At 40.0% G+C, this 20205-nt stretch overlaps 1 protein-coding gene across 9 annotated transcripts in view; it reads left to right on the forward strand.

Moving 5' to 3' along the window:
- Positions 1 to 9519: 9519 nt before the first annotated feature.
- Positions 9520 to 20205, forward strand: part of msi2b (musashi RNA-binding protein 2b) — a 225078-nt gene continuing 214392 nt past the window's right edge. For 2 of the 9 annotated variants that reach the window (XM_018701503.2, XM_018701534.2), the window contains exons 1-4: positions 9521 to 10238; positions 11106 to 11146; positions 11388 to 11469; positions 11979 to 12063. In XM_018701503.2, coding sequence (XP_018557019.1) covers positions 10177 to 10238; positions 11106 to 11146; positions 11388 to 11469; positions 11979 to 12063 — 270 coding nt within the window. In that variant the 5' untranslated portion in view covers positions 9521 to 10176. Of the gene's footprint in view, positions 10239 to 11105; positions 11147 to 11387; positions 11470 to 11978; positions 12064 to 20205 lie in introns of all 9 variants that reach the window. The other 7 variants (XM_018701558.2, XM_018701587.2, XM_018701510.2 and 4 more) reach the window with 6 other exon arrangements.

Raw genomic sequence — 20205 nt, forward strand, 5'->3', positions numbered from 1 at the left:
ACACTCTGTGTCTTGGATTTGCATTATTATATCACCTATCATGAACATCTTTATTTCCTCCTAATGTATTAGCACTGTTATTATCTGTGCTAAAGATAATAATATCCTCATTTTCTAAGCAATTTCAAGTTTTTCTGAGGTGGTGTTGGCCAAAGTAAATATTTTTTCAGTCAGAGTCATTATGATTTCTCCTCTGAGTTTATGATCTCATAGAAATAACTGTTCAGTTCAGTGGCTCCAACTTTCACTGGATTTCATCAGAACAGGAAGCAGAGCTATAGTAGAGTTAGTCTGTAACATAAATAGAAGTCATTGGTAACTGAAACACACTGACTGTGGCTGTTCTGAACCTGGGTAATGTGAACATACACAACTGATCAGCAGTCAGTTGAACTGTTACCAACACATTCACAGCTTCATCTTTAAAAAGCACAACTGCCTCCCTCTCTCCATGGTTATCTATCTGGTCTTTCTATAGACATTCCTTTTTCACCACTAAATAATAGACTGTGTCTGCACACTCCTGGTCACTGCTTTACTCTTCTGTTTCTGTTTATATACATACATCTTCACACAGGTCTCTGAGGTGACATGTAGCTCAGCACAACAGCTAATCTCTAATCTAACAGACACCAGTACAACCAGACACTTCATACACATTTCAGGATCAACTCTCCACCAGAACACTTACATTCATCTCCCAGCAGTAAGACCTAAAACGACAGTAACATCAGAGAGAATTACAGTCTGTATGTGTCTGTTAATTATTTATTTATTTGGAATAAACCAAGATTCCATTGTAAACTCAATCATTCATTTCATCAGTGAAAGTGACATTGTGTGACACTGTGACTCATCAGTCATGCAGTGAATGTGGTGCAGAGGCCCACGTAAGAACTCAAGAGGCAGACAGATGTAGTGGTGCTGCTTTTTTCCAGAAATATCAATTTTTACAATCAAATGTCTGTTGTTGTATTTTTTAACAGTTCGATTCAACGTAGCCCCACCTGGCTAAGACTGTGGATAAACATGAGCTGTAACTTTCCTCGGATATTTAACAAAAATTCACTGTTTTTTGCAAAACTGCAACAAAAGCAACAACCAGAAATTAGAATATAACCAGTATACATTATATACATTAGCCTATCAACTGTTCAACTGAAAGCATCATTATTATACTTTTACACCTAATTTGCACCAAAATTAGAATAAAACAACTATACTCTGCTTATAATATCTTAAAGGTAATAAAATCAAAATACTCATGGAGGAATAGTGTCCAAGGCAGTGACATCAGAAGATAAGGAGCAGCAGGAGAAGCAGTCACACTGCATTCTCTCCCATGCCTCATTAACTCTGAAAAAAATCCTTGTTCTCAGATGCTGCTGAATGACCAGGAGTGGGCACCACAGTCCACTGACTCAACTTTATTCAACAGGTGAAACACACCGGAACAGATGGCAGAACAATGACACTGTGAGACACAGCAATATCTACAGAGGCTTTAAATATAGTTGCAGACTCACTCAGTACTGTGTGTCAAAATGTGACTCAGTGCAGGTAGTGATGACTGATACATGCTTCCCTCTCAGCACCTACAGCAGCTGTTTGCACCCATTACTGAAACAACTCAGGACTACAAACCTGTATACGAGACGAGACTCGGCTGCTGCTGATACCTGCTGCCCTCCACCCTGCCTAACTGCAGCCCCCATGCTGCATAGATTGACAGTACCTATGTAAAAGAGCAAACCCAGTCTCGTGGCAGTTTGTAAAATACTAGCGCCCTCTACAGGAAGAGCCAGAGCGGTTCCTATTTTCTGAGGTGGCTGAGGTCCTTCAACATCTGCTGGACTATACTGAGGATATTTTATGAGTCTGTGGTGGCTGGTGCCACCCTCTATGTGTCTATACTGAAGGGGAAGGATGCCAACAGACTGAATAAGCCAGCCATGTTGTGGGAGAGGAGCTGGATTCTCTGACAGTAGTGTCAGAGAGGAGAATGTTGTCCAAGATAAGGACTATATTGGACAATCCACCTCATCTCCATGATGTGCTGGTCAGCAGAAGAAGTACATTCAGTCAAAGACTCATCCCCCCACAATGCACCACTGAGCGCCACAGGAAATCACTCCTGCCGGTGGGCCATTAACCTGTTCAGCTCTTCTCTCTGAGAATCCTCTGTCAATTGAATTGCAATTGCAATAACCGGTTAACTACACTGTACAAAATGTAAATATATGTATATATGTAAATATGTACATATTGTTTTATTACTGATGGGGTATATTTTTATATTTCTGTATCTTATAGTTTAAGTGTGGCCCAGGACACAGAAGCAGTGAAAAATGGTCCTGCTGACAATACTGATATTTCAAATCTGAGAATCACCTAAACTCTTCAGAAAAGAAGTCATTCTTTTCCTCATGCTGCTTTGTAGTGTGACTTCAGTCTCAGCAGTTGGCTTCTGCAGACCAAAGATATAAAGTGTGCAGGGGAACTGACCCCTCCAAGAACCCAGATGGTTAATTAAGTCACAGTTTGTCATCTCTTATTATCTTTGCATTTGATAACAGGCCCATCATCTGTGCTCATCCTTAGGGGAGAGAGGAATACTTGGGGGATCTTCTTATCTGTGTTTCTTAGTTTGATCTGAGAAAATGGTTTTGTATGAAACCGTCCTAACAACTCTTCCAATTTGTTCTTGATCCCCAGGGTTTCAAGACAACCACATGCTATTCAAGCTCATCTGTTAATGTTTAGCTGCTTGGATAGACATTACATTCTCATTTGCACTCATGAAATGAAATAGCAGCCAAACTGAAGCTAAGGAGAATAAATCTGTGAGTATCTTTCCACTGATGTCCATTACATACTGTATTCTTCCTTTACATAGCCTTTTGTGCAGGGAGGTATATTACAGCTTCCTGCTTTCTTTTCCTAATTCTTAATCAAATATTATTATACTATCATTATACATTGTACTGTCTGAAAGTTCATATATGTTTTTATCCTCTGGGAAAGTCCAAAGCTTCTCATAATTTCTATTTGTAGGGGTCATGTTTAAGTTAATGGTTGTGAGACATAAAGATGTAAGTGTTAGGGAGAGGGGCTTTTTCTCCCCTCCTCTTTGTTTTTTAGAATAAGAGGTCATTGAATGAGGTCAGGATGTTTCGCTAGATTATAAAACATGTAAACAACTACCCTATATATACTGATGTTTAGAGCTGTTAGTTAGAGAGATCCATATTGGCTCGGATCCTCTCACAGGCTACTGCAGTGCTTGTTTTGATGCTGAACTTCTTTGTAATAAACCTTTATATACAAGAAAGACAGTGTCAGCGGAGATCTACCACTGGGGGCTCCAGATTCTGCTCAGAGAAGAGAGAACTGTGACAGTTAACCTGACCTGTGTTATCAGGTCCTTTGGCTTGAGCAGAATAACATTTGCCGTACAGAGACAAAAAGGAGAGAGACTGGACAATAACAACTGAAAGCTAAAATTTACAGCAACATTTTTTGATGACTAGATTTTCAGCATGTAGAAGGTGCTACCTGATCAGGTGAGCGTGGTCACAGGTACAACAGGCTGATAGCTTTCAACTCATTGAGGTCAGTGCAGCCATGTTTTTTCCCTTTCTAAAATTCTTATTCTTAAAGAAGTGAAATCCTTTACATAAAGGCAGGTAGGAAAACACAACAAATGATGTCATGCTAGACTTTTCATTAGCGTGTCATGGGGCATCCCAGATGTCGCATTGCAGTTCTTTGATTACACTTTGACTACAAGACCTGTTCACCATTCCTGATGTTCAGATTCAGACCTGACACTGGAAATCTTCTATCACAGAGCCCAACAGAGGTCATATATCATCAACACTACAGTACTATATCATGTATGAAATAAGATGTGTTTGTACACAAAATAAAATAAGTTTAAAGGCAGGTTTTTTATCAGTCTATGGACAGTTTGACTTGTATAGTGTTGTATCCTCTGGGCTTTATTTATTTTATTGAATTTTAATTTGCCATCTTGGTGTGTATCCTTGTCAGATACCTTAAATGAAGATGGAAATATCAGTTTGTTTGTCTTAAGGGGAAAGTCTCATTTTATCTATATTTTCTTCCTAAATGTCTAATATGCAAGAAAAGGGGGAAAAAAAGTGTTATTTCTTTGCTTTTGAAAGTAAAGACATAATTTGCACAGCTAATGATGGTTGTTTGTAAAATAAATGAATAAATACATAAAAATAAAAAGGAAGAAAAGATTTTCTTAAAAAAGGTAAACAAAGGTCATTTTTGTGGTGAGGACAGTCTCCGTCAGCAGTTTCTGGTTTCTGTATGGATCCAAATACAACATATATTGTTCTCCTGTTGGGTCATATCACAAGCTACATTTGTGTTCATCAGTGAGAAATCTATGACGTAAATCTTGACCTGACCTGACAGGAAATCTTTTTGACTCTGTTGTAGTGATGTGCAAGCCACTGTGAAGGGTGACCTACAAACACAGACCAACACAAAGTGGTGATATATGACAGCATGAATTAACTCTCTCTCTCTCTCTCTCTCTCTCTCTCTCTCTCTCTCTCTCTGTCTCTCTCTCTCTCTCTCTCTCAGAGAGGTTTCAGGTAGGAAATAAACAGCAAACACTGTCACATGACAGGAAGCAGAGTGCAGCCAGCTTTAAATGAGCTCTCACCTTCAAACCCCCCTCCCCCCAAATACACAGTGTGTTCATTTTACATTACGCTGTTTATTACATTAAAGAGATGACTGGATTCATTGTGACGTGTATGTGTAATGTACATTTCTAAATTCTATCACTACAATAAGAGAATCATTTCATACTCACCACTCTGCTGTTCCTGTTTTCTCTTTTTAACACAAATACTGTTATATAGTTCACTAATAATTTCTGGTCACTAACAGTTCTGCAAATATCACTTCACTAATGTTTCACATTGAAAGACTTCCAGCACAGTCCCTGTTCACATTTGAAACATCTTCACTAACAGCAGCTTAACAGCTCATGAAAAAACACAAAATAGATGTGATTGGAATTCATTAGTGAACAAAAAAAAAAACAACAACAACATGGTGAGTATGGAATGATTTTGTTGTTGTACTGATGGAATTAGTGCTGTGAAAATGTCCAGTACACTGAGCACACAATGTGCTGGCTTCAATCATGTACCATGTTCAAGAGATGGTTATCTTCAAATTGCAATTCATGATACAACATGATTGAACAGAATTGGCAAATCCCTTTCAATTAATTCCAAAACCTACTATAGTGCATGCCTCATGAAAACTATGTGCTGGCATATATCTGTATATCTATATATCTGCATAGATATATAATGTGGCACAAAAAATCACTGTCCTCATATTGCATTAAAAACTCTCTCATAAAGTTGCAGCAGGTATGTGCAGATGCAGAAAGAGTTTAGGTTACAGGTTTAATGACACTGGTCTTCACATCTAAACACATTTTTGGTGAAAACACTACAGAGGACATCAGTCAAAAACCAGACTTGTAGCAAGTAAAACAGGATCTAAGCACCCTGAAGCAATCTCACCGATCCAAGGTGAATGGTAAGCTGAGAAGATTGCTGAACAGAGCTTTAACAGGTGGTTTAACATATTTGTATTCTTGCAATGGCTCAAGCACCATCTGTGACTCGTGCTGGATCTCCTCCACTGTGTCAAAACGGTGACCCTTCAGCTTGAATTTCATTTTGGGGAAGAAGTAGAAGCCAAGTAGCCAAGTCTGGAGAGTAGGGCAGGTAGAGAGTGATGGTTGTGTTGGTGCAGCCAAAAAACTTGTGCGGAAAACGTGCTGTGAGGGACACATGGTCAAGATAGAAGACCCAACTGCCATCGTGTCAGAGTTCAGGTTGTTTGTACCAAATGACGCCTCAGAGCGATGCAGTAGAGCTCGATGTTGACCGTCTGACCGTGGGGGACAAATTCACAGTGCACAACCCCACAAATGTCGAAGTGAAAAATGAGCATGACATTCCCTCTTCAGTCTTGGAGACTGCTGCTCTTCCACTGTCAAGACTGCTGTTTGGTTATAGCCCTAGCTGTAGACCAACTTTTGTCACAGATGATGATCCTCAGTGTGTAGGTTGGATCATTCCAGACCTGTTTGATGGAGACCCTTGCAATCCTTGACACAGTGCTGCTTCTGTTCCATGGCTGCAAATGTTCACAAAAACACATGTAACACAGGTCCTCATGTTGATTGCCCAACATAATACTGACTCACCAAATTTATTACTCACACCTGCTGCATGTGCGTTACCATGCACCGCTCCCTTCATTCACAGCTCAGTAAAAATCTGTGAGCTTTTTGACCTCACCTGACCACACCTGGTGTATAACACTGCCAAATGCTTTTAAAACCTGCAGGGCAGTTGTCTGCAGGAAACGTATGCATGTTTAAGAGACTGTCCTCCTATTAAAAAAAAAGATACCACGTTCTTTGTGCAAGTAACTTATTATGTTTTAGTGACCTCTGGTGGTCTTTTCTGCCAGTGTCAGGTGACATTGTTGTGAGGCAGCAAAGTCCTCATAGGGAGCTGGTCAGGGTGGATGGATACATTGACTTAAACACAGGAGATTGTTTCTTCTTTCAAACTTTAACCATGAATGTGATTGTTCTACAACCTCTTCCACGTGTTCATTGTAACCATAACGATTAAGGCCCTCTAATCTTAACAAAGTATCTTGGCTCCAATCCAAACCATGATCTTTCCCCAAGCCTAACCAAGTGGTTGTATGTCATATAACATGCTGCTGATGCACTTCAAGTTAGTAGTGTTCTCTAGCAGTCTCTGTCTCTCATGAGTTAATTCTTTTTTCCATTGATAGTAGAGACCAACACTGGAACAGCAATTACAGAATTATGAAAGAATGATCTTTATAAAAATATGTGAATGAGTAGAATGACTTTAGTGAAAGTCTGACAGCAAATCATTCTTCACTATAACTGTGCTGTATCATTCCTGAGACAAAATAATGCAAATTTCAAATATCTACCTAGGTTCCATAAACCAGACCACAGAACATTGTTACTGACCATATTAAATAAATCTTATACAAAGGCTCAAAACTGTATTTTAGCCTCACTGTTAATATTTGGAAATATGTATTACTATTTCTATTACTTTTTATTCTGTTCTAGGTGGGTGACTATATTCTCTATTTTCTACCTGGCAGCATCAATAACCCAATATTTCTACAGTATTAACAGCCATCTTATTTGATAAATACTCTACTCTTTACTTGTTGCATGTTGCATGTGATTGCCGTCTAATTAATAATTCTGCCTCTTTCATGTGAACAACCACACAGCTGGATAAGTAAACCCAGGGTTAACTGGTTGATACTGGCTGTCCAAGATTGGACATTGAGTCTTTTTAGCACTCATACTATGGATGTTTGAGTAGTCAGGTGATTTGATGACAAGGTTTTCCTGGCCTTGGCAGCTGCATCATATTGATTTCTTTAATAAATCAATTTCCAAACAGCAGACTGCACAACTTTTAAATATGTTTAAATACAGTGTGGGGTGGATACATTTTTCTTCCTCATGATCGCTGAGATTCCTTAATTCTGACACATGGTTATTCCTGAGAAAAATAAGTATTTTTTAATGCATTTCTTTCCTGTGTCTCTCACCTACATCAGGTGCCTCATCCACCGGTTCCTTTTTCACTTCACAAACCATGCAGTACTAACAACGTAGCTAGTTATAGCGCAACATACAGAGAATCAACACACATGTATGTGTGTTAAATACATATCTTTGATATACACCGACCAGCCGCAACATTAAAACCACTGAAAGGTGAAGTGAATAACATTGATCATCTCATCTTGGCACAGCCAAAGTGAGGAGAGTGTCTGGCTTGGGGACCTCTGAACTACATCTCTGCATATACACACACACACATACACACACACACACACACACACACACACACACACACACACACACATACATAACATACTTTAAAAACAGAACCAGTTCTTCTAAGGACACCTGCAGTTTCTCAGGTACTTGGCAGGTAGGTTGTAGAAGATCTGAAGATAGAATGCATTTGAGTCCAAACCAACACCAGGATCAGTATGATGTGTGATGATTAGTGATGATGATGTGTGATGGTCAAGAATCTAAACATCTCCTTTGCCTAAAACATTTGCACGGTACTGTGTGTGTATGTATATCTGTCATCGTCGCTGTCAAAATGGCTTCTTCTTATGCCTTCTTCATCTTGAGGAAGAGGTAGTGGTCTGAGGGTCATTGGATGACTGCGTGAAGGCCAATGCTGTCCAATGTTGCTGACTTACAATTTTCAATTTCCAGAAAGAGAAAAACCACAAAGGTTTTTAACCTTAAACTCTCTGCAGAATCACTCAAAGAGTTGAGCTGCATGTGCAGGTGAGGAGAGCTAACTCATCTCCTGTAGGACACAAACTCATCAATCACCACATGTATTCAAATATACTGTGTATATACACTGAATTATCAGTTCATTAGGAACACCTACTTGAAATGAATACAGTCTGATACAACAGTCCTGAAATAAATTCTGCTTCATGGAGATTCCAATGTTTAGTTTGTGTTGAGGTTGTTTTAGAGCAGTGCTGACTGCAGTGTTACATTATACAGACAGGTGTTCCTGTTATTAAGCCTTCCCTCACTGATATAAAAATTGTGGCTAAAATAGTGGTAACATGTTTTAGCAAAACACAATACAATTCAACAGCACCAGAAACTACATCCTCCAAAATGACAAGAGTTGAGTCAACACTTCTCTGAAGCAAACACAAACTGAACATTATAAACTCCATGGCAGAGTATTCATTGCAGGACTGTTTTAGGTTGGTGAATCTCAAAAACTGCCCAGTAAAGTTCAAGAGTTGAAGCACATCAAATTTGTTTACCTTGCTAGTATGTGCCTGTTTGCACTGTAACCAAGGATGCACTGACAACTACCACCATTATTCTTACTTTGATGCTGAAGGAGACCTGTGAATCTGATGATTACGATCCAGTATCTGAAGCTTTAATGAAGCAGTGTGGTCGGTTGCACAAATCACAGCTCCACCCACCAACCGTGATGTAACGGTGTCCTGACACACCCTGGAGTACACCTGTACATCACTGTTGTGAGGTGAGACCTCACCAACCACTGGATGTGAGCCACTAGCTCAGAAGTGAGCTCAGGGAGTTAGATATCCTGTGAAGGTCTTTATATCCATCATTCTTTCAACAGACATTGGATTGGAAACAGGAGTGGAAACAGACATTTTCCACAATGCAGCCTTTATTTAACATGCTTGTCTTGCAAAGGTGTCTGCTGTGAAAGACCTATTCATATCTACTGTGGTATGTTGCTTTGAGTTTTAGAATACCTTCTGTTCACTGAAACAAGTTTTGTGGAAGTCTTTCCAAATTCAATAAAATGGATAATGATTTAATTAAAATTTCAAAAGAATGTGTGATCAGTTTTATTGCACTGGTAATCAATATTTTCATTTCATCTGACCTGTGGTAAGTCACGGAAAAACACACCTGTAATACAACAGAAGTCTAATACAGAGTCTCTTTCGATGTCTTTAGTATAGGGATATTTGGGACATGCCCAAATAGATGATAAAAATGATGCCATTCTCACAAAAAAAAGTTTCATGAAGTTTCCCTCTAAGCAGTCTGCTGCAGTCTGTCATTGCTCCCTTGGACATACCTGCTGTGCGTGCAGGTAACTGACAGTCCCTCGGCTTATTCTAACCTTAGTGAAGCAGCTGTGTACATGATGTCATTGTGTTGATCACATGTTAAAGTTGCATCTCAGGCATGAGTGATCACCTCCCTTGATTATCGTGTTTTGGGAGGGAGGCAGCCCGTCCCCTGATGCTACATGTCCTTTAATTGAGAGTCTGACAGAATGCACAGTTCTATTAGCAGTTATTGTGGGCGGGATGTGGAAAATTGACGTCAGTGTGGTTGGTCGGTGACGGTGGAGGAGGGACCACAGACCGAACTGATCCCACGTGTGACGGAGCGCTGCATTCCCGGCTCACTGACACTGAAGCTCCGCTCCGTCTGCCGACCTACCGCCTGTGTGTATTCGTTAGTCACTGCCTGTAGCTGGGTCAGATATGGAAGGAGACGGGAGCCAAGCCACGTCTGGAAACCCGACTGATCCGCAGCACGACCCGGGGTAAGGTTACAGCCTGTCAGTACAAACAGTGCATTTGTCACACATGATTTGTGGTTTTAAAGTGCATATTTGTAGATTGACTTCACACTGTCAGTTCCACTGCCCACCGGATCCAGTCAACTACACCTTTGTTTGGTTATATTTTCAAACGGGCCTGCCCCCTTTTTGCAGTGTATACGCCTGGCTGGGTCCGATATATGCCGTTATTACGCGTACGGAAAGAACACACGCCAAACTTCGTTCAGAAATCTTGGAGTTAAACACAGCCGTACTTGCTGGCAAAAGCACACGGGTTTAAAAGAGTGATTCATACCTTTTATATTTTTAAAGCTTTTTCTGGTTAAATCGGCAGGTTATTTTCCCCGCTCAACCACACTTTACCTAAATAAAACACTAAATATTGGATTTGGTTCACACTGCTCCTCACCACCGACTAAGCTGTGTTTTGATGGAGGACGGCGAGGATTCGCTCACGACCGAAGCAACTTTAAAAGTTAAATTAAGCTGTTCTAAGTAAAGCAAGGTCTATCACATATGTGCCGAATTGAAGACTGTGTTCGTGCCTACAGTTGATACCTTGAAGTTTTGTTCTACCCAGTATGTACCTCTGACAAAAAGCCAGCAGGTTTAACTGTCAGATGTTCCGAATAGGAATTGGCATGACCCGTGGTCCACAGCGGAGAGAAGGGAGCGTTTCGGGGCTGCTGCTTGCTCGGCTTTGGAAACGGCTGTCGGGCAGCTTCTTCGTTGCATTGCCTCTATTTTTGTCCCCAGCCTTTTACTTCTCTCCAGCCAGTCAAGTAGTTAGCTAAACATCAAAATGGCCGATGTGAAATCTGGATTGACTTCTGTTTTTTTGCTTGGCAGGAAAATGTTTATTGGTGGCCTCAGCTGGCAAACTTCACCAGGTAAGATCAGCGTCCAGAGCTGTGTGTGTGTGTGTGTGTGTGTGTGTGGGTGTGTGAGCGCACGCGCGCAAGCACGCGGTGCAAGGTTATTTTGATTTCAAGTCCTCCATTCGACCCCTGTGTAACACAGTGACATTCAGTGCTGACAACACAGATTCATCTTTTTATTTAACGAGAAAATAAACAAGTGTGACCCTCTCTCTCTCTCTCTCTCTCTCTCTCTCTCTCTGTTTTTTCGCAGACAGCCTTAGAGATTATTTTAGTAAATTCGGGGAAATCAGAGAATGTATGGTGATGAGAGACCCAACGACAAAACGTTCCAGGTAATTAAACACAAAAATTCCCATTCTTAGAAAATAATGGGGGAAATGAGTATGTTTTACTTTTAGGACTGATGTTAATACCCTGCAGCCATTTAACTGGACATGTTATTGAATGACAGGGTAATGCAGTTTGACATTGACCATGGAGCTATAGATAATATTCCCTCTTCAGCCATATCCCTCATTTATTATGGTGTAATATATTTAAAAGTAATTTAAAGGTCATTTTAAATCAGTGCATTGATAGAGATACAATTCATTTACACATTGCTTCATAAAATAACATGAGTAATAAGAATTCAAGAAATTGTTAAATAATATGTGGAGATCGAAAAGGAAAAATGAATGTATCAGAAATATAACTGAGGAAGGTATAAATCACAGTGTGGATTACAACAGTAATCACACGTGCAGTGAAGTAGCTCATTGTGATGTGAAAAATGAAAACTCTGACTTGATTGAAAATATTCTGTTAGAAATGTTACATACTTTGTGTTGTTTCTCAACAGGGGCTTTGGCTTCATCACTTTTGCAGATGCTGCCAGCGTAGATAAAGTCTTGGCACAGCCGCACCACGAGTTAGACTCTAAAATGGTATGTTCACCTTTTTACTCTGATGGCATGAGAGACCCTAATGTGTTTTATTCTGTCAGCCTTGTGTATCATATTCATAAACATCTGATGACAGCAGGGGGACAGTCACTGGGAGTCCTGACCGTGCACACAGGGAAACACAGCCTCTCACTTTATCCAGCTGTTTGATTTGCTGGTTAGACATCTAACTGGGTTTTGATTTTGTTTGCGTTTTTGCGATTAAGGTCATTTTCCTTTTTTTTTTCATTTAAAAGAAATCAAACTGAAGTGTGGTAGTGCCTTGAGACATGTTTTGTCTTGATTTTCCTTGTTATAGTCTCTTTTTTTGTGCCTTTTTTGCTCAGTGTGTCTGGCTGCTCTCATAGCAGACTGCTGTGTTTTCAGTCACCATGCAGGCACTGATATCTTTTAATATCATATCACTGTTGTGTATTCTCATTTAATTCAGGTACTGGTTATTTTCCATAGTGTTTCCATAGTTAAAATATGTATCAGACTTAAATAGCTTGTAACATTGTACAGGAGTATTTTGCCTCTCATATAATTCCAATAAAACACAACAAAAACCTGTCACTGTCTGATTTAAATCAGTTGATATCTGCTCAGCAAACACAGGATTTGAATAGATCAAAAATTAGTGATACTCTCAGCAGGGATGTAGGGGTGGAGATGGGGGTTGATGGGATGGGAGAAACCTCAGAGACAGCAACAAAGGAGGGACCTCTCTGTCAGAGACTGAAGGATGGACACATACCATTTGTGTTGTATGAACAAATGAAGCCGGCTCTGGACGTCATGTTACAGACAAATAGTATAAGTTAATGAAGTAAATGAAGCTAATGTCTCTCATTTGATTATGTGTGTCAAACATTCTAATTCATTTTTAATCCAGTGAGAGCTGTTGTTATGATGAAGGGTTTTAATATGAGGTCAAAGTGTAAACACTCGCTGCATCTTCTCTCAGTCTGAACAGACCAAAAGGTGACGTCATTGGTTTAGTCACTTCATTGATCTTCATTGTGCAGAGTGTATCCTCTGCTGGTTTTGCATGTCTGAGCTTGATTTCTGGGTAAAAGTCTGCATGAGATTTAGCTCTACGTTCATTTGATTCCCTCTGATTTGATTTTGTCCTGTTTGCTCTTCAGAAATATGAAGCCAGAGAAATGTTCAATGTCCAGTTACTGTGCAAGTCAAGGTTTCATCTCGGTCACATGTTGTGACATAGAAAGACAGAGCTGTGAGGTGTGATAGCTCCTCTCTCCCACATGGTTCATTTCTGGTGTAACACAGAAGACTGGGGTAATTTGTGTGTGAGCAGGGCTGGTTGAACAAAGTAGGTCAGCCTGGGTGACTGTTGAGAAAGCCTTTGACAGCTGATTTACTGAAGTACACAGGCACAGGTATTGAAATCAGCACTGTGATACGGGGGTGAAGCTGTAGCTGGTCTGTAATGGGTTTGTGTCGTGTGTAAAGTGGACGGCAGTGTGTGAGCAGGGCTGTCGATCGCAGGGAAACTCTGTTCTCACTGGGCCGAAAACAGAACTGGCAGATTTAACAGAGAATCACAGTCTGATTTGCAGTGACCTTCAGTGTGAGGTGTTACTTTTAAAGTGGCAGTTTATCCTGACATTCATTTAGTGCTCATTCTGGGGAGGTTAGAGGTCAACTGTAATTAAAACTCTCACGAGTATCTTATTATTACTTTTCCTGTGGAGTCATATGTCCAGTAGATGTCCTTAAATTTGTTTATTAAAGGATAGTGACTGTGATGTGTGGTGAGCGGGACGTTTTACAGTGTAAAAATCAACGCAAAAATCAGTGCACTCTGGTGGACTAATCATGTAATGGAGCCACTAATTTTTAATGATGTCAAACAAATCTTTGATATTTCTGCACAGACAGTTCTTGTTATTCACATAGACATTTGTGCTGTACAGCTGTGTCAGTGATAAGTCAGTACAGTCTAATAACACTGGCCAGCCCCTTTCTCTGTGGATTTCGTGTTTAATATGTGTATTTGGTGTGTAAAATGTATAATCTGGAGGTGTAATGTTGCAGACTGAATTTGACAAACTTTATTCCTTCTCTATAGCGGCCAAAATGTAAACAGGTGCAGCAGAGCTCAGATCCATACCTCAGGTAAAAAAAAAAAAAAAAAAAAAAAACAAAAACACAGTAGCTAGGAAAAGATATGAACTCTGACATAGCTGTTTGAATGTAACAGACATTTTCATTTATATGTAAAGGTCTTGCACTCCAGCTTTAATGAAATAAACATTTTGCCACTCTGTAAAACAGTGTCACATTTTCTGCTTCATCCATCACTTAGCTGAGCCACGGCTCTTTTCTGAGAGCAAATCTGATTCATGTGAGAGAGACTGGTGAGCAGCACAGCTGGCCTGCTCGCAGCTCCCAACATCACAAACACTGCTGTGGTCACTGAGCTGCTTGTACATGATGCTCAGTAATGTAGCAGACAAGGCTGTGCAGACATGGCAGGGCCGGCAGCTGACTGAACAGTGTAAGATTTGAATGTCTGACTCTGGCGACTCCAAGTGGTTGCATCAAAAAGACACTGTGGCAGACAGGAGGGAATGTTATAATTTTTTAAAATGATTTCTGTTCATCTGATGTATTTTTTCTGTCACATTTTCACAGAGAGTGAGAGAAACAGAGAGTGAGAGGAAAGGGGGATGAAATGTGACACAGTCTGAAAATGAAAAGGACAAATCTCATGATCTTTCACTGAATCACCAGGACACTTGAAATGAATTGATGACTCATTATTCTTTGTTCTGTCAACAGTGGATAAAACCTGAAGTAGCATTCAGAACAGATTTTTCAGTTTATATCAGAAAGTAGTTTGTGTATTATGAGTAAGACTTGCTGATGTGCTGATGTGAATGATGCGAATATATTTGCAGTCTTGTTGAGGGAGAGAAGATGTTTGAGAGAATCAAAGTTTTTCAGTGTTTGAATGTGATGTTTATCACTGTGGACTGGCCAGGTTAACCAGTGTGGGAAACATCTGTGCTTCACTCTGCGTATGTTTGCCTGAGGAAGATCTGCTCTGAATGTCACAGTTAGTAAAGACTACAGGGAGATTCCAGTGTACACGTTCCTCCTCTGTTCGCTCTGACATCTGCCTTTATAAGAGCAGCTGCTCACAGCTTTAGGTGTTCACACTGTAAACCTCTTCCCCACATAAGAGAAAGGCTCTGAGCAGCATTTAGACCATCATATGTTAATCTGCTGAGACTGATGACGTTCTTCTTTTTGGTTAAAACTATATTTCTGCTATAAAGAAAACTTGACTGACTCTGCCTGTAACATTTTGTAATTAGATGTAAAATTGCTAAATCCAGCCTTTCACATCATCGCTGCAGACTGTTTTCTCCTCAGGCTTCAGATGTTTAAGGATCTTGATCTGTCATTCTTATGAAGCTGAATGTTTTGGATGATTTTACCTGGGTTATAGACAGCTCCTAGGTTTGGTACCTGTAACATTTAGGTTGCAGAATAAATCTGATTATATAAATAATTCTGATTTTAAAATCACATTCCTGTTTAATTCTTTTTTGTGGCAATGTTTCTCTTTTCTGTTACTTGTTTGTCACTTGATATACACTGATCAGCCATAACATTATGACCACTGACAGATGAAGAGAATAACATTGATACAATATTCTATAATATTGTTACAATACAATGTTCTGCTGAGAAACCTTGGGTTCTAGCATTTATCTTGATGGTACTTTGACACGTACCACCGACTAAATATTGTTACAGACCAAGCCCCCACCCCATGTCTCGAGGAACATGAAAAATAGCCTGAGGTGTTGACCTGGGAGTTCGGTCTACAGCAATGTTTAGGTGGGTGGTACATGTCAAATTACCATCTAGATGAAAACCAGACCTCAGCAGAACATTCTGTTGTAATGAGATGATCAGTATTATTCACTTCACCTGTCAATGGTTTTTATGTTATGGCTGATCAGTGTAATTTCTGCCCATCTTGGCCCAGACAGAGACATTTAATATCAGTGAGGCTTTTCTTGGTTAAATAAAAAATAAACAGAAATTGTATACAGGAAGAAATGTTTATAGCATGAACTTTAAGGTCAGCATAATAATACTGCAACTTGTTTGTGTAATAAAAAAAAGTAAATGAAGGTTCAGTACATCAGAACTTACAATTTATCATTTTGAAACTTCTATTACTACTGACGTTCTCTGTCTAAATTTTATTTTGGCTGAATGTGTCATAATAGCATTGAATGGTAACTGGTAACACAGCCTGACTGAGTACTGATGTAGAGCCTCAGGACTGTTAAAAGTATTCTGCTATATGATTTTAACAGAAACCATTCAGCCAATGAGCAGTGAGTGTTTCCCATGGCCATGGTTTAATCTTTTCTCTCTAACTCTTGAGTATGATGGGATCAGTGAAGTGCTCTCAGCTGGTGTGTTTTCAGTCTCTTCATGAATGTAATGAACAGACTGCTGCTGCTCTGTTGTCAGCAGCCAACTGCTCATATGATGCCATACAGTGTGATAAACACACGCGTCATTCTTTCAGGTTAACAGTTCGATAGTGTGGAGTCCTGACAGAGTGAAGGTGAAGCTGTTAGCAGCAGCTAATCCCCTCCCTGCACACAGAGGAAAGAAAAGCAGTGAATGAAGGGGATGCAGTCTGTCTCAGTAACAATGCTACTGTCTAACATGACCAGATCTTGGCTCATTGCATTTGCAATTGCTTGTGTTCAGACCATATGTTTCCACAGTTTTGTTGAGTGATTGTGTGGTGAATTATTTTCAGGCTCTCTGATTTTTGTAATATTGGGCTGGTGTTGTACATCCCAGAGTACCACTCGCCTGTGGAGGAAATCAGCTTCATTTAGTTGATTTCTTTCTCTTCAGTTTTACAGTTGGCTTCAGTCAGTGATGTGGTTTCTGCTTCTGACTGGTGTTAGAAACTTTTTAGAATTTTAACTGAGCGTATATAAAGATGGGTGTTTTTACTCTGACAGTAGAGATGGTGGTTGATAGCAGGTGATAGCAGTTCTGCTTCTTCTAGAGTTAGTTAACATCAAAAGCACTGTTAGCACATGGTTAGCTTAGCTTACACAGACTGAAAGCAAGTTGAAATGGCTTTTCTGTCCAGAGTTCAGTACAATACTCCTTAAGATCACTGTGAACACATTGTCTTACATTTTTTAATCTATACACAAACAGAAATGTAAAGATAACAGTGTGTTGTTTCAGGAGTATTTGTTGGTGGCTTCTGGTACAGTTGAGCCTTCCCAGACATGTAAACAAAAACCTGCGCTCACTGACTGTTTGAACCTGTGCTGCAGCTGGAGACGCTGCACACTGTCTGTCAAGAAATAGTTCAGAGAGAAATAAACCCATGGCTGCACAATTAATCAAATATGAATCATGATCGGGATTTTGGCTTCGCACAATAAAATGAACATGATTGAAAATGAAATTTCAACATTGAAATCAAAAACTCTGCTGCATATAAGATCTTCCTAACAGCCAGCCACTGTCACTGCACATGCACACCCTGCAGCGACAGGTCAGAGCAGAAGAGTAGCAGAGAACAGACGGACAAAACCAGAACCAAATGTCTGGAGCAGAAGGTGAAGAGCTAGTCCCTCGAAACTGATCATCATCTGTGTTTCAGATTTAGGGCGAGTGATGTTGTGATGTCATTTGGCCAGAGGTTTGTAACAGCATCTCTCTTGTTTTAATTTTGATGTAGAAAAGTTTTTCTTTTTAAGGTTGTTATGCTAAGCTAGGCTAACCACAACCGGACTGCAGCTTTGTACTAAACCCACAGGCATGAGGTTGATAGCATTTTTCTCATCTCACTCACAGAAAGAAAGTGATGCAGCACATTTCCCAGAACATCAGTCAAGAATATATAACTGACAAGACTCAGTTGGTGCAGCTGTATTTGTGCAGTCCCAAGACATGAGTTCTCTCAGTCTGTGTACAGTGTGTGTAACTGTGCTGTGTCATGTGAGCTGCTGTGCTCAGCGCCCACAGTGCAGGGCATTGCTGATTTTGCAGTGATCAAATGACAGAGGGTGTTTCCTGCAGTGAGCACCTTTCACCTTCAGCCCCTCAGATCATCACAACTTTACTGGAGTTTATTCTTCTTTTAGATTTGCTCCACACACTATTATCACCTACAATTATTAGAGATAAGAGTTTCCAGTGGACATACAGCTGGGACCTGATCAGGACCAGGATCTGCTCACAGTGAGAACAAATAGACCTCAGTTTGTCAGACACTGTCCAAAATTTCTAGTTGAAGGATTAATGCAGGTGGAGTGTGAGGAGGACCATTTGACGTCATGTGTTAAAATAAATCTGAAATTTACTTAAGTTATTAATTAATATTTATTGAAATAAAGCTTTCATTAAATAAGTAAATTGTGAATTTTGTATTTTATATACTTTTTACCTTAATTTTTATCTTAAAATTCAAATCATTTTTATGTTTGTCAGACTTTAATGAAAGCTATCGTCTGACCAGCAGACCAAATGTTCCCATCACGTTGCTGTTGATTATAAATGTAACTGTGCAGGTTTGTGTGACAGAGTAGCCTTAGTGTAGCCAGGGTGCTGCTACTGAAAGCTATGACTAGGCCACTGCTGAATGATGTTACGGTTTTGTGCAGAGGTTTGTAAATGGTCTGAAAGACAGAGCTTTGAGTCCCGGCACCAAGAAGGAGGATGCTTCTCAGGGTTAGGTCTGGATTCAAAGCAGTGCAGCTTCGTCTGAACACAAAACACGAACAAAGCTTTTTTATACTGATTATGGATGTTAATGATCATCTGTTTTTCGATACATTTCGGTTACGACTTTTACCGATTAAAAATGCATTAATCAGTTAACCGACAAGGTACATTTCATTTCATTTCTGTATCATTTCTATGGAGCTCACATGCTGTCATTAACTTTTGTACCAGCAGAGGGAGCACTTCACACAAACTACTGACGTAACAGATGAAGAAGCGGTCAAAGGTCAGGGAGTGAGGCAAGATGAAGCGGGCAACACGTGGTGTGTGAGCATTATGCTGCTGAACAACAATGCGAAACGTTAATATTGCTACGCAGTTCTCAAATACAGCTGCAGTATATTGTCAACGTTGTACCACTTTAAAAGTCAGCAGCGAGGAGGGAGTTTAGCGTCGTCCTGTGAAGCTGTGCCGCCTGTGTTAGCTAGGAGAAGCTGCTGTGATGTACGTGCAGAGAAAATAACTCGGAGGATTTGCCTCATGGTGTATAAGGACATGTTGCCCATGAACTGGTGGAAGGTGAGGGAGTTCATGAGCTACTGAACTACACTGAATCAGGCTGTCACATCCCCGCAAGTGGTACAGTTAGCAGCCGCGTTCAGAAGCGGGACAGGGGAAAGGAAGACGGACTCAAGCTGCAGCTACTTTCAGCCGACAAGGTTCAAGGTCTGGACACAGATTCTTTTTTTAATTTTCCTTTTACGCACTAATGCAAACTTGCACTTGATGTTTACGTTGAAAGAAAAAAAAAGTATTATTTGCACTTTTGTGTGTTTATTGTGGAGATTCAGAGTGGTTTAGTTTGATCTGCCTTGTCTAGAAATGGCGGTTATTGCTGCTCCATTAGCTGAATAAGGACAGGCGGACAAGATGTGTGTTCTGAATCTTATAAACCCAAATACAGATGCTTCAACTGAAATAAATGCGGCACTGAAAGTGAATTAGAGCTGATAATATCTGTAAGCGGCAGCACAAGTACAACACAAGAAGAAATAAGAAAAATAAGAGGCAAATATTTGAAATATCTCTTATTGGTCTGCAATTGAAAAATAATATTTTTGCAATAATGGTCTTGGACATTGTGAATAACAGAAACAAAATTCTGATGTCCAGTTGCTACACTTCCATTTAACAAATCCTTTTCACTAATGTAACTAAATAAGTGTTAGTCAGCACACAACAGGTCAGCAGAACATGCACAAATATGAAAGTTTACAAGTCTACAGGCCAGGATACAGGTCATTGGGACTGAACGATTTTGGGGAAATGTCTAATTGCGATTTTTTCTGACAGATATTGTGATTGCGATTTGGTTTGCGATATAATTTC

The sequence above is a fragment of the Lates calcarifer genome, linkage group LG21, assembly GCF_001640805.2.
Source record: "Lates calcarifer isolate ASB-BC8 linkage group LG21, TLL_Latcal_v3, whole genome shotgun sequence".
NCBI lineage: Eukaryota > Metazoa > Chordata > Actinopteri > Centropomidae > Lates > Lates calcarifer.